This window comes from Narcine bancroftii, chromosome 1 (genome assembly GCF_036971445.1).
Source record: "Narcine bancroftii isolate sNarBan1 chromosome 1, sNarBan1.hap1, whole genome shotgun sequence".
NCBI classification, from domain to species: domain Eukaryota; kingdom Metazoa; phylum Chordata; class Chondrichthyes; order Torpediniformes; family Narcinidae; genus Narcine; species Narcine bancroftii.
The window spans coordinates 288,712,929-288,728,207 of record NC_091469.1 but is presented as its reverse complement, the minus strand read 5'-3'; the positions used below and the strand labels follow the sequence as shown (position 1 = coordinate 288,728,207).

The following is a 15,279-nucleotide window of genomic DNA, read 5'->3' as shown; positions in this document are numbered from 1 at the left end:
TTTGGAAATGAGAGTTTACAACTGTCCAAATATCACATTCAGTTCGGGAAGGTCACCTTGGCGATAGCGAGCCACGTGGAAGTCCGACTCCCATCTAAATACCATGTGGTGGAATATGGAGATGCAGAACCGCATTCCCCTGGAGAATAATCACTTCCAATCTAAGGGGGAAATGCGACACAGTCGTTAAAGTGTGGCAGCCATATCTGAAATACAAGGGCACGGAGATTGACCAGCTCCCTCTCCCCGTGAAATATGGATATTGTAAAAACCTGTCCCAGTCAGGAAAGGATTGAAGGAAACAGGGCTCAGGTGACATGTGTGTGTCTTCTTTTAAGACCTTTTGTTACTCTGTTCTATTTTAATTTGGTTTTTCTTTTATTTCTTACTTGGGTTATTTAGTTAATTAAGGGTTCCTTTTTTAGGTCTTTGGTTGGGGCTCTGAACCCCACTGACTATGTGCTTGGGGGCAAGGAGAGCGGGGGACAAAACACAGACTCTGTACGTTCCACGAATGTTGAAAAAGATTGTATTGATTGTTGAAATTACTTTGAGTCTGTAAAACAAAAATCAAAATAAAATTTTCAAAAAAATGTATGCTGTTTGCTCCCTTCAAATTTCACTGTTCAGCAGGTGACCACAGGTACAGTGGTCTGCCCCTGAGCATCAGGTTCATGAATTTACAACTACTTAGACATTCTGAATTAAAGATGTTGATGACTAAAGTAATAGAACAGCGTCAAATTACATGAAATTTCTTTTTGCCTGCTGCAGGCAGACTAATTCACCAGCGGCAGGAATTGCCTGAGCACCTCTTACAGTCAGAGAGAGAGAAGCAAAAGAGAGCAGCCATGTAGAGTCCAGTCCAAACCATTAGTGACCCTCGCTCCCTGCGGGTCCGCACCAGTGGTAGCGGGGCTGCTATAACAGCCCTGACAGCACTGCCATTTTTCCTTAAGGGCAGAGAGGGCAAGTATGTCTGCTTCAGCCACTTCCCGTGCAAATAAAGGAAAAGCAGTCCCATTCACAGTTACAGGTGTTCATTTTTAAAAATGCAAGGGAAGTGGCAAGAATTAAATACAGGATGGGTGGTGAAATTGCTACAAAATTGAACAATAAATCTTTCCAATGGATGTAACACATTTTAACGCCAGATCAACATCTACATGAGCATGGTTGTTAATCACACACTGACACATTCCATGGCACCTTCTGGTTTATATTGAGGCCATTTGTCTCAATAGTATCTCAATATTGTCAATATTTGTCAACCACAAAATTCTTCAGTATTAAGGCCATCATCCTGTCGGTTGAGGTAGCATTTAGTGCAACACCTTTACAGCACCAGCGATCAGGACCTGGGTTCAAATTCCACGCCGTTTGTCAGGAGTTTGCACATTTTCCCCGTGTCTGCATGGGTTTTCCCCGGGGGCTCCGATTTCCTCCCACCATTCAAAACACACGGGGGTGTTGGTTAATTGGGTGTAATTGGGCGGCATGGGCTTGAGGGCCGAAATGGCCCGTTACCATGCTGCATGTCTAAATATTTTAAATTTTTAAAAAACTTTCTACAGGAGCTCTATTGAGACCGCCCTCACTGGCTGCATCACGGTGCGGTATGGTTGCTGTAGAGCATCGGATCAGAGGTCAATCTACAGGACTATAAGAGCGGTAGAGAGGATTACAGGGGCCTCCCTATACCCCATTGGCGGGATCTACCGGGATCGTTGTCTGAAGAGGGCAAAACCATTGAGGACCCTTCCACCCTGTACACTTCCAGGAGTATCAGAGCCACAACCACTGCTCACAATATCCCTCTGTGACTCTACCATTTATTTAACAATATTTATTCATTTTACATATGTACAGCATATATGTTCTGCATATGTTTCATGTGTCTGTCTGTGTGTTTCTATATTTTGTACAGAGGATCGGAGAATGCTGTTTTCTTCAATATTTTGTATTTTCAAAGACTCTTATAAATCCAAATGAACGATACACTTTTTCCAACAATAGTATATAACATACAGAGTCTATTTTATCCCCCACCCCTCTCCGTACCCTAATACAAAAGAGAAAAATTATATAGGTTAAGCAAATACCAAGAACAAGATATTGTTAAAGTCAAAAACCTTTAAGGGAACTTGCGAAGAACCCAAAGAAACTGAAAGTAAAAGAAAGAACAAAGTTCAAGAGCCCGTTGCCTGCACCACGACCCACTTCACTGATCTCTTGTTCCTCCACTGGTACAGTCGTTGTATTCACTTTATCTAAAAGGGGTAGAATTACATCTCGTTGGGAGTCGGACTTCCACGCGACCGCTATACACTTCCTGGCTACCACCAAGGCAACCTTCACAAACTGAATTTGTTATCTGCAGAGTTTAAAGCACATGACCATAATGTTTACAAGAAAGTACAATTCTGGATCCTGTGGAAAATCCACCTTTGTAATTTTTTCCAGGTCCTTCCAGAAGGATCTCTCCTTTGTGCACAGCCAGGTTGAATAGATAAAGGTTCCAATCTCTACACCACACCTGAAGCACATTTCTGAGATTTCTGTTTGGATTTATGTAATTTTTGTGGTGTGAGGTACAGTTGATGCAGGAAATTGTATTGCACCGACCTGTACCTGGCATTATTAACTGCTGTCATACTTTCCAGACCGATCTGACCAGCACTGCTCATGGATTGTTGTGCCCAAGTCCAACTCCCACCTTTCCCTTGACCTGTGTAAGCCAGCTTCGAGCCCTCACTTTGGAATTGGAGATACATCTTAGAGATGAACTTACGCACATTCCCCCTTTGAATTAGAATCTCCATGTCACTATACACAGGTTGGGCCATAGACGATCCCAAATGACCCCTTAAGAAAGATCTTAGCAGAAGATTTTATGAGGTAAATCATATTTATCCCTCAGATGTGCTGCCCTCGCTCATAACAACCCTCGATATACCTGATCCCCTTTCGGCACCAGCCGTCCAGGATCTTATTTTCCAGAGTCATGGGTATTAATTTGTTCTGGGTCAAGGGAGAACATCGTTTCATTGGGTTGTACTTATACAATTGGATGATAATAAACTTGAACTTAAATTTGGCCCATCTCGTCATTCAATGATAGGACCTTCCCTGTCTGTCAACTCTTTGACCTGTGATCCTGCAGTTTCTGCCAAATGCAATAAATCAAGATGCAAGGTTCCTGAAATCATAATGATTCTGACAACCTATTTTGTTTCTTGAGGAATTGAAGAACATAATATAGCAAATGAGAGCAGGAGAAAGGAACTAAAGCTTATTTAGCCATTCAAAAAGAGCATGTTCACCTTCAAACATCGGCACACTTCACCTGTGGATCTGCAGGAGTCACCGACTGCATCCAGTCCTCCCAATGATCATTGAGCCCCTTCGCTCTGTCCACTACAAAACCAAGCACCTCCCATTGAACAACCATTAAATTCACACACACCATAGCCACACTGACATGTCTGTCCATGGCCTCATTGAGTCCACCCGGAAATTGGAGGAACAACACATTGTTCCATCTGGGGAACCCTCCAATTTCCATCAACCCCTCCCCAGGATCTCTCATTCTGTATCTCTCTGTCTCTCTTCCTCCAGCTCCCCACCCCCTTCCGTTCCTTCTCCTATCAAATCTCTGTCCTAACATTGCAGATGGGGAGCAGTGAGTGAGACTTCAATTAACACTTTTGTCTGCTGGTCTGTGCTCCAGCCTGGCCACTTCTTCCCTTTTTACACATACCTTGAAGGGTTCAAGCCCAAAACATTGGTTATCTAAAGATCAGAATATATAAGAGCAGAAGTTGGCCAATTGTCTGCTCTGCCATTTAATCATGAGCTGATCCTTACCACTCAGCCCCACTCCCTGGCTTTCTCCTCATAACCCTTAATGCACTGACAATTTCTGCCTTAAATACACCCAACGACCTCACTTCCACAACCGCCTGTGGCAACAAATTCCACAGACTCACAACCCTCTGGCTAGAGACATTTCTCTGGATTTCTGTTTTAAACTGAAGATCTATCCTGAAGTTATGGACTCTTGTCCTACACTCCCCTACTTTACCACATCTACTCTGTCCAGGCCTTTCAGTGTATGAGATCCCCCCCCATCCTTCTGTACTCCAACGAGTCCAGTCCAAGAGCCGACAATCATTCCTCATATGCCAACCCTCTCATTCCAGGTATCATTCTAGTAAATCTTCTCTGAACCCTCTCCAATACCAGCACATCCTTTCTCAAATAAGGTGCCCAAAACTGTACACAGTATCCAAGTGAGGTCTAATTAGTGCCCTACAGAGTCTCTACATCCCTGCTCTTGTACACTTTTCCTTGAGAAATGGATGCCAACATTGCTTTGGCTTTCTTCACTGCCGACATCTTTACCTCCTGTGGATGCTGCGAGACCTGACCAGTTCCTCCAACACTTCTGTGTCTTTAATTGAAAGATCAGGCAGGCCAGATGGGATTTCATTGGAACCCACAGGTCCAGAGTTTTGTCCCAATCACAATGAAAGACTATTGTGTCCTTTAGCACCTAGCGTACTTGTTTTAAGATTCAAAAGTTGGAAGCCAATTCCACCCAACGGAACCAGTAATTTATTCTGCTTGGAAGAAACTAGCAATTTATTTATTTAAAAATTAAACCTTAGGAATTTAACCTTCACCATTGCTACACAAGAAACAGGATCAGGAGTCAGCCATCAGGCCTGTCGAGCCAACTCCACTAGTCAACAAGATTATGGCTGTTCTGGCCGTGGACTCAGCTCCAACTACCTGCCTGTTCCTCATAACTATTAATTACCCTATTCTTCAAAAATTAACTGATCTATATCTTTAGAACATTTAATGAGGCAGGCCTCTACTGCTTCCATGGAGAGAGAATTCCACAAGTTCATCATTCTCTGGGAGAAGAAGTTCCGCCCCATCTTGTGTCTTGAATCGACTCCCTTGAATCTTGAGGTCGTGTCACCGAGTTCAGTCGGTTCGCAGATGCGCAGGAGATGAGAACGCAACTGGGTCACTGAGGGCTAGAGAAGGGGGCCCAGAGTGAAAGTGACAAGGCTACAGGCAGACTTGGAAATGAGAGCGTTACATTCGTGGCAATAATGGGTGCAGGGAGGTGGTGTGAGTTGGATCACGGGAGGCAGTGCTTGTGTCCACCCGAGTTTGGCTGTTGTGAAAGTGAGTTAAACATGAAAGTCTGTAGATACTGTGATTGGAGTAAAAACACACCAAAATGCTGGAGGAACTCAGTTGGTCTTCTCAGCGAGAGGACGGGCTGAGCTCCTCCAGCATTTCAGTGTGTTTTCACTGTTGTGAAAGTGAAGCCATTCAGGAGAACGAAGGAACTAACACATATCCACTTCATGAAATATACTATCAGAACATAGAACATTGCAGCACAGCCCTTTGGCCCAGGAGGTTATTCCATCCGATATATACAAAAACAATTTTAAAAAGTAAACCCTCCCCACCCTGTAATCTTCTATTTTTATTTCATCCATGTGCCTGTCTAAGAGTCTCTTAGATGCTCTTAATATTTCATCCTCCACTACCGTCCCTGGCAAGACATTCCAGGCCCCTACAACTCTTTGTGTAAAAACACTTACCCTGACGTCTCCCCCAAACTTCCTTCCCTCACTTTGTACATATCTGTGTATGTTACTCCCGTCCTGGGAAACAGGTGCTGGCTATCTACCCAGTTTAAGCCTCTCATAATCTTGTAGACCTCTATTAAGTTACCTCTCATCCTTCTTCACTCCAAAGAGAAAAGTCCCAGCTCTGCTAACCTCGCTCCATAAAACTTATTTTCCAATCCAGGCATCATCCTAACAAATCTCCACTGCACCCGCTCCACAGCTTCCACACCTTCCTGCAATGAGGTGACCAGAACTGAACACAAAATTCCAAGTGTGGTCTCACCAGAAATTTATAAAACTGCAACATACCTCACTTTGTTTTTAGTTGTTTTTTTAAACAAGTACCTGTTCAACTGCAGCAAGTAAGGATTTCAGGGCATCTGTAAATGTGTATAACAATAACCTCACTGTCACTATCACTTCCTACCCTCTGGATCATTGGGTCTGTTCTATGAGACCAAAGATGCCACTGTCACACTATGGATGGAGTGCTAGGCTGGTGAAACATGCCAAATCTGAAGCAAAACACAAACCACTGGAAGAGCTCAGTGGGTTGAGCAGGAGGAGAATTGTTGACACTTCCGCGTCAGGACAGTCCTGTGCGGGGTCTCAACCCACAACGTCAACAATTCCCTTCCACCCATTGGCACTACTCGACCATCTGAGTTCCTCCAAGTGGTTTGTGTCTTCCTCCAGATTCCAGGCTCTCGTGTCTGCATACATTGACTGAGTTCAATTCTGGTGCAATGCTGAGATCTGTGTTCAACTATTGCCATGGCAACTGTGGAATCTAAGTTGACTTTAAAATCAAGGATTGACTAAAACCAAGGAGCTGATTGTTGACCTCAGGAAGGGAAAACCAGAGGTTTAAGATCCAGCAATCATTGGGGGATCAGAGGTGGAGAGGGTGAGCATATTTAAGTTCTTGGGAGTCATTATCTCAGAGGATCTTTCCTGCACCCAACACATTGTAAATGCATCATGAAGAAAACATGTCAGTGCCTCTACTTCCTCAGGAGCTCTGCAGAGGTTTGGTATGACATCAGAAACCCTGTAAAATTTCTACAGATATGTGGTGGAATATGTGCTGTCCTGCTGCATCATGATCTGGTATGGGGACACCAATATCCCAGAGCATAAAATATTGCAAAAGGTAGTGGAAACAGTCCAGGACAATACAGGTAAAACCCTCCCCATCATCGAGAACATCTACAGGGAACGCTGACATCGGAGAGCAGCAGCAATCGTCAAAGATCCTCACCACCCAGCACACGCTCTGTTCTCACTGCTGCCATCAGGAAAGAGGTGTAGGTGTCACAAGACTCTCACCACCAGGTTCACAAACATCTGCTCCCCCTCCACCATCAGACTCCTTAACGACAAACTCAATCAGGGGCTTATTTAAGGACTCTGTACACTTCATTGATTTTTTTGTCCTATCTCTGTATTGCACAGTTTATTTCTGTTTCTTTATTGTTTACATGTGTACAATGAGTCAAGTTATTGCACTGCCAATAAGTGGTAATTCTGCCTGGCCCGTAGGAAAAAGTATCTCAGGGTTGTACGTGATGTCATGAATGCTCTCTGACAATAAATCTGAAATCAGATATCTAAAGAAAGAAAAAGTGGAAAGGTAAATTGTGTCTGGAATACAGAAAGCCTGCAGGGAGCTATAGATAGGTTAAGTGATTGGGTAAAGATCTGGCAGGTAGACTACAACATTGACAAATGTGAGGCCATCTACTTTAGATGGGAAAATAGTTGATTTAAATGGTGAAAATTTGAATATGCTGTTGTTCAGGGGGACCTTAGGCTTCTTGTACATGAATCACCAGATGATCATTGCCAGACAAATACAAACCTTCCTGGGGTCAGTAGTGTGTTTACCTCAGAGCCACAGTGATGTAATTGCCACCTGACCACCCATTCACCTGACCCATAGGCCGAACAATAATACGGAACCTCTTTAACACTGCAGCAGGTCAAGAAAGCAGCTCAGTCGTACATTCTCCAGGGTCGTTGGAGTTTGGTAACAAATGCTGACCACGTCTTCTACACTGTCATTTGAAAGAATAAACAAGTGTCTTTATCTTTTAAACCACCCATTCTCAACCATTTTTGACGCTATGCTCCCACCCCCCGCCCCCACCACCGCCCGAGAATCAAAGTTCGTGGGCCCCCTTCCCTGTGAAGCAGTCAAGTTTGGGTTTCTTTGGTACTTCTCTCCTGTATACATAACATCAAAAATATTTATATATGTAAAGAAAAAAGATCTTTTACTTAAATGAACTGTGGGCCCCCCCAGGGGTTCCGTTAACCATTTAATGATGGTGAAAGTTTATTGTCATACACACAAGAACAACGTATAGATGCACAAAGAATCGTACTGGAGCTACGCTGGTATGTATGATACACCAATAAACAAGTTAAATTATGAGCAGAGATAAAGCGCTGCCCCACTGAAGGACAATAATTCACCAATGAACTCAGCTCAACAAGTCACAAGTGTGAGGGGTCAGAGGTGGTTAACACTGAAGAGAATCACTGACCTCAGCACGGACACCATTACTGAAGAAAGCTCGCTTCAGCGCCTCAGAGAGCCCACGAGTGACGTTCTGCTTAAACACTGCATCCGTTTGGACTCTTCTCGAAGACAAAGTCACCACTGATAAAAGAAGAAAACCCAGATAAACTCAAGCACAGACAGAAGAGGGCACGAGAACATTGGTGGAGTTATGGACATTGAAGATGGTGGTTGTCAAATCGAGACAGGACGGTACAGGTCAGTTGGAAATAGGGAAATGGAGTTTAATCCGGACAAGTGGGAAGTGTGGCATGTTGGAAGGTTAAACGTAAGGGGAACGTATCCAGTAAATGGCAGGCTGTGCATTAACATGCGAGGGACCGGGGGTTCAGGGTAATTGAGAGATGCCATGCACATAGACAGATGTATCAAAGCATGCAAGCCTCCAAATATCGATCCCACAGGGAGATTTAAACTCTTTGTCTAATGCCAGTTGTAGAGTAAGTCAACAGGTGGCAACAGGGTCCCATTCACGAGAACTGCTGAGAAATCAGAGGTGAACAAGATCAGGGCGAGGGAGGGGATCACAGCAAGAGCTGGCAGATGCAGGATGAATGGCTACCAGTCAATGAGGGGGTGAAAGAGTCTGCTCAGTGCTCCCAGCTGTGCTCAGCCCAATACAGCAGCTCAGGGTGTGGGGAGAAGGGGCACTTGAAACATACCATTCTCAGCCGGCCTGAGGCAGCAGGGAAATTCATCTCCAACTATCCCACCTGCTCTGGATGGGGGAGGGGGTGGGGAGGACCTGCACTTCTCTCACCTCTTTCTTCGTCCATTCACATTCTGTGATGTCTGAGACTCCTCTCTCCTCACCTCCACTGAACTCTCCCCATCATGATCTCAAACCCACTCCACATGTCTCCCCATAAACCACTGTGTAACAATCCCCTCCTCCTGTAAAGAGTTCTCGTGAATTGTTCATTGTCACATGTATCAAGATGCAGTGAAAAGCTTTGTTCTGTGTGCTACCCAGGCAGGTCAACTCATACTTAAGTAGAGCAGGGATTGCAAGAATAAAACGGAAGGTCAAGGTATGGTGTTACAGTAATCAAAGAGTTCAGGGTAGAGTGGCTACAAAGTGTGAGCTATAGAGAAAAGTGCAGCTAAACAGTGCAAGGGGCATCATCTTTTACCAACAAGAGGTCCATTCAAGTGCCTGATAACAGCAGGAAAGAGACTGAACTTCAATCTGGAGGTTTGTATTTTCGAGATCTTTCATCATCTGCCTGACAGAAGGGAGGAGAAAAGATTGTGACAGGTGAGACGGTTCCTTTGAAATGCTGGCCGTTTTCCTGGGACACAGGGAGCAATGGAAGGGGAGGATGGTTTAGATATACAACACGGTAACAGGCCCTTTTGGCCCAATTACACCAATTGACCTACCAACCCAGTTTTTAACAATGGGGGGAAACCCCAGAGGAAACCACACAGACATGGGGAGAACATACAGAGTCCTTACAGACAGCACCAGGCTCAAGAACCCCGGTCCAAGGTGCTGTAACAGCATTGTCCTGACTATTGCACTAACTGTGCTGTCCATGGGTGATTGACCAAGCTGAGATCGCACCCTCAGTTCCTTGAGATGCCTCGTACATTGAAATCACCACATCCAGGCTCCTCATAAATAATAACCTCACTCCACAAAATTCATTAATCTTCAATGTCATTAATTTTTAAATTTGCTTGCCAAGATGAATTGCATCAGGAATATGACTGACAACTGAGATTATTACAATCATATAGAACAGTGTTTCCTAACCTTTTTTTTTTCACTCACACACCACTTTAAGTATTCCCTATGCCATTATCGGTGCTCTGTGATTAGTAAGGGATTGCTTAAGGTGGGATGTGGGTGGAAAGAACCACTGTTTTAATCGTCCCTCAATGACTTGTTATGTGCACGGTTTCAGAACTCCAAAGGAAATGGGCCAATGACAATTTTTCTCAAGCAAAATATTTCAGTAACAATTGGGTCTAGAGCAGTGGTTCTCAACCTTCCCATCCCACCTTAAGCAATCCCTTACTAATCACAGAGCACCGATGGCATAGGGAATACTTAAAGTGGGATGTGAGTGGAAAGAAAAAGATTGAGAATCACTGATATAGAACATAGAATAATACAGCACAGTAGAGGCCCTTTGGCCCTCGATGTTGTGCTGACCCATATACACTAAACCCTCCCTACTCTGTGACCCTCTATTTTTCTTCCATCCATGTGTCTAAGAGTCTCTTAAATGCCCCCAATGTTCCAGCCTCCACCACCATCCCCAGCAAGGCATTCCAGGCATCTACAACTCTCTATGTAAAAAACTTACCCCTGATATCTCCTCTAAACTTCCCTCCCTTCACTTTGTACACATGTCCTCTGGTGTTTGCTGATCCTGCCCTGGGAAACAGGTGCTGGTTGGCCAACCAATCTATGCCTCTCATAATCTTATAAGACCTCTATCAAGTCTCCTCTCATCCTTCTAAGCTCCAAAGAGAAAAGTCCCAGCTCTGCTAGCCTTGCCTCATGCGACTTGTTTCCCAATCCAGGAAACATCCTGGTATGATTGAGTACAGAAGTCGGTCACTCTAACCCTTGAGCCTGTTCCTCCTTCAACTCATCATCTGATCCAATGGAGACACAGGATACCACAGATGCTGGGGTCTTGGGCAGAGGATCTTGAGGGTGGTTGGCGTAGTGGTTAGCTCAATGCTGCTACGGTGCCAGTGACCCAGGTTTAAATCAGGCGCTGTCTGTGAGGAGTTTGTGGGTTTCGTCCGGGTGCTCCGGTTCCCTCCCACCCTTCGGGGCTGCGTAAATTTGGGTGTAATTGGACAGCTCGGGTTCGAGGGCCAGAACGACCTGCTACTGTGCAGTATGCCTTAAAAAAAGAATGTTGAGTGAGTCAGGCAGCGTCCATGGAGAGAAGTAGTCAGTTAATGTTTCAGGTTGGGACCCTTTATTGAGTAATGATAAAGGGTCTCAAAGGATTTTCCTTTAGCTAGTGACATCATTGAAATTATATCACCCTTTAATCGCCAATGTCCGATGGATTGTACCCAGGTACAATGCTGAGATGCTCTTTCTACCTTCTCCTGTGGGGCTGCATTAGTTTCCCTGTGATGCTCCGGTTTCTTCCCAAGCCCCACACTCACACTGGCAGGTTAGTTAGTGAAGATAAAGTAACCCCTTTGTGCAAGAAGAATCAAAAGGGAGATGATGAGCATGTGGGAAACAGAATGTTGCAGGGATACAGAGAAACAAAGGGAGGGGGAATGGGACTGAATGAGCCAGAATTGAGCCAATGGGTTAAATGGCCTCTTTCTCTGCCGTTCTGAGAAAATATTTTTATCCAATTTATCCAAGGAAATGTACTAACCAATATCCATTGAGAAATCAAATCTCAGAACTAATACCTCTGAGCAGAAAGCCCTGCAAAAGGTCATGTCATGGACACTGCCCAGGACATCACGGGCAAACCCCTCCCCTCTATCGAGAGCATCTGTAGAGAACGCTGCCGTCGGAGAGCAGCAGCAATTATCAAGGATCCAGACCACTCAGCACACACTCTGTTCTTACTGCTGCCATCAGGAAAAAGGTATCGGTGCCATAAGACTCACACCATCAGGTTCAGGAACAGCTGCTCCCCCTCCACCATCAGACTCCTCAACTACAAACTCAATCAGGGACTCATTTAAGGGCTCTTACTTTGCACATTATTTATTACTGAATATTTATTTTCTATATTGCAGTCATTAGTTCACACTTTATTTTCTGTATTGCAGTTTGTTTGCATTCCTTTCTTTGATGAAAGTTCTCTCAGGGTTGTAAGGATGTCACCTATGTACTCTGCCAATAAATCTGAACTTAGAATGATGTTCAGGGTTTATCTCCAACACATGTTTCACAACTATTTCGTGTCTAAGCTCCACACATTCTCTCATCTCCTCCATCTGTATATCATCCAATTATTCTCTGCCATGCAGTTCCACCACACTTTGTGGGAATGAGGGGGTGAGGCAGGATGTTTCCTCTCGTGGGAGATACCAGACCCATGGTCTCGGAATAAGGGGGTGGTCATTGAAGACTTGAGATGGAAGAATGTTTCCGCAAAGGGGACTGAGTCTGTAAAAGTTGTTAGCACAGAGAGATGTGGGGGCTACATCTTGGTCATAGAGTTCTACAAAAGGCCCTTCAGCCCACCTCATCGATGCTGACTCAATTGTCAATATGAGATCTAAGACCTATTTGCCTATATTTGGTCCAGACCTTTCCAATCCAAATATCTATCTAAAAGCCTTTTCAACACACAAATTTACCCACTCTATCACTTCCTCTGACAGGTTGTTCTGCGCACCCACCACCATTTAGTGTGCAAATCTTACCTCTTAGGGCCCTTTTAATCTTTCCCCTCTCACTTTAGACACACCCCTTAGTTTTTGCCTCCTCTGCTATGGGGAAAAGACTATCACCATTCACCCTATCTATGCCCCTTAAGGAGGGAGATAGATCAGCTGGGTGAGTGGTGTCACAACAACAACCTTGAGATGGAAGCTTCCAATCCATGAGGGAGTGAGAGATAATCAGGAACAAGCAGGAAATTAACTGAAGGAATGTTGAGCAGACAAAGAATTATTGGAGGAACTCAGCAGGTAACACAGCATCCATGGGTCATTCAGCGTACTGAGGCAGAACAGTGGCTGACCACTTCTCTCCATGGATGGTGTCTGATCTGCTGAGTTCCTCCAGCAATTCTTTGCCTGCTCGAGATTCCAGTGTCTGCAATTTATGTGTTTCTCTTCAGGATCATGGCCCGATTGATTCACGGTGCAAAACCTAGGAGCTGATGGGTCCAACCCTGTCCCTCCTTACTGTGGGTTAATTTGTCACCTCACTCTGGGTAAAGGCACCACCCACGCATTCAGGATCTTTGCTTTAATTTGAAATGTGTTTTTTACGAGTATTCTCTAAAAGCTTTTTGTGGTCCTAAATTAAATGGGTCACAGCTAGGCCTTCTTTTGCAAATTAATTTTTAATTTAGATTCACAGCGCGATAATAGGCCCTTCAGCCCACGAGCCCACACTGCCTAAATACACCCATGTGATTAACTCCATACATGTTTGGAATGTGGGACGAAAATGGACACCAGAGGAAACCCACGCAGACATGGGGAGAACGTACAAACTCCTTACAGAGAGTGCCGGATTCGAACCAGAATCGTTGGCGCTGTAATAGTGTTGCACTAACTATGATGCCAACCGTGCCACCCCTCGTCTCCTAGTGCTTTACTTAAACAGCTATTTTGTTCACACCAGCACTTTTGTCATGTCACAGGGAATCTCACAGAAACCTGGCAAATACTGAAAGGCCTGGATAGACTGGCCATGGAAAGAATGTTCCTGTAGTGGGGGTGTCTAAGACCAAAGAGCTCAGCTTCAGGGTCCAAAAACATCCTTTTAGAACAGAGACAGAGACCAGGAATTTCTTAACCCAGAGGGTGGTGAATCTATGGAACTCGTTGTCACAGGAAGTTCTGAGATTTAAGGCAGAGATAGTTAGCTTCTTGATTCGGAAGGGAATCAAGGGAAAGGTTACACAGGTTACAGCCTTACAGGGAATGGTTAAACAGGTTAGGAGTTTATTTCCTGGTGCGCAGAAGAACAAGGGGAGATTTGATAGAGGTATCAAAATTGAGGGGTATAGACAGAGTAAATACAAGTAGGCTTATTCCACTGATGTTAGGTAGGATTAAAAACTAGAGAACTTTTGTGTTTACCTCTATAAAAACTAAAGGACATGGGCTAAGCATGAAAAGGCAAAGGTTTAGGAAGAACAGGAGGGGGAGCTTCCACACAGAGTGGAGCGAGCTGGCAGATGAAGTGGAGATGCGGGCTCAGTTTTGACGTTGAAGTAAAATTTGGGCAGGTACATGGATAGGAGGGGTATGGAGGGCTATGCCCTTGGTGCAGGTCAGTGGGACGTGGCAGAATAATAGACTAGAAAGGCCAAAGGCCTGTTTCTGTGCTGTAAAGTTCTATCGTTATGGGAGGAAGGCCAGAGAATAGGGCTGGAAAAAAGCAATAAAGAATGGCAGGGCAGACCCAATGGGCCAAATGGACTAATTCCGCTCCTATGCCTTCTGATCTTATGCCCCAGCCATTCCTTTGATCTGCTGAAGAGATCAGTCTCTTAACCCGCAGTTTTATATCTCTTAAACTACTCGAAATCTTCTGCCAATTCAGGCAAGCATCCTATTGCTTTCGTGGGACCACTCTGGTCGAGTTTCCAATGAGCTCCCAGTTGGACACTATAATGGAAACAAAACAACATGCACTCCAAAACCGACTGAAAAAAAAACTTTGGAGAAATGTTGGCTCAATGAGCAGAAGAGATTTTTTAAATAATAAATGTAGTTGCAATTCTGTTATGGAAAAGGTTACGATGCATTTAAGATACGGCAAGCGACTGAGACTGATCTTTCCCCGGGCGTACCAGAGAAAGGGGAGTTAGTTATTCCTTTTACTAAATTAAATATTTCAAGCAATGTTGTTCATGTTCTAGGAAATGATGGCTTATAACAAAAGTCAAAACTCAGATTTAATGTCAGAGTACATAACGGACATCCCATACAACCGTAAGATTCCATTTTCCTGAGGGCCAGACAGAATTTCTACTTATCAGTAGTGCAAAAAAAAACTGTACTCAAGAAAAGGTATGTGTGTGTCCTGATCTCTGGAGCTTCTCCTTTTAGGCTCTGACTGTATGAAGGAAGAAGGAGCACAACCGGGTGATCCGACTTGCCAAAATGCAGCCTTGGGAAACAACTGGCTTGCTACGAAACAGATCTAGCTCATCTCAGACACATAATAAAAAACATTCAACCTTTTAAACTCAAGCTCAAAGGAAAGGCTATTGCCAGATAATGGGATACTGAACTGTGGATAGGAAAGAGTGGGTATGGAGTGGGGTACTCACAATTCACTGAGATAGAAGGATTGATGGAAAACAAAAAAGGATAGGATTCTTGCTTTTAACTGTTATACGAGCA

General features: G+C 44.3%; 1 protein-coding gene across 3 annotated transcripts in view; it reads right to left on the bottom strand.

The window, feature by feature from the left end:
• The window catches only part of kiaa1549la (KIAA1549-like a), a 156,035-nt gene that overhangs the window by 98,283 nt on the left and 42,473 nt on the right, over positions 1-15,279 (bottom strand). For all 3 annotated transcript variants that reach the window (XM_069903026.1, XM_069903031.1, XM_069903036.1), the window contains exon 4: positions 8,210-8,325. In XM_069903026.1, coding sequence (XP_069759127.1) covers positions 8,210-8,325 — 116 coding nt within the window. The remainder of the gene's footprint in view (positions 1-8,209; positions 8,326-15,279) is intronic.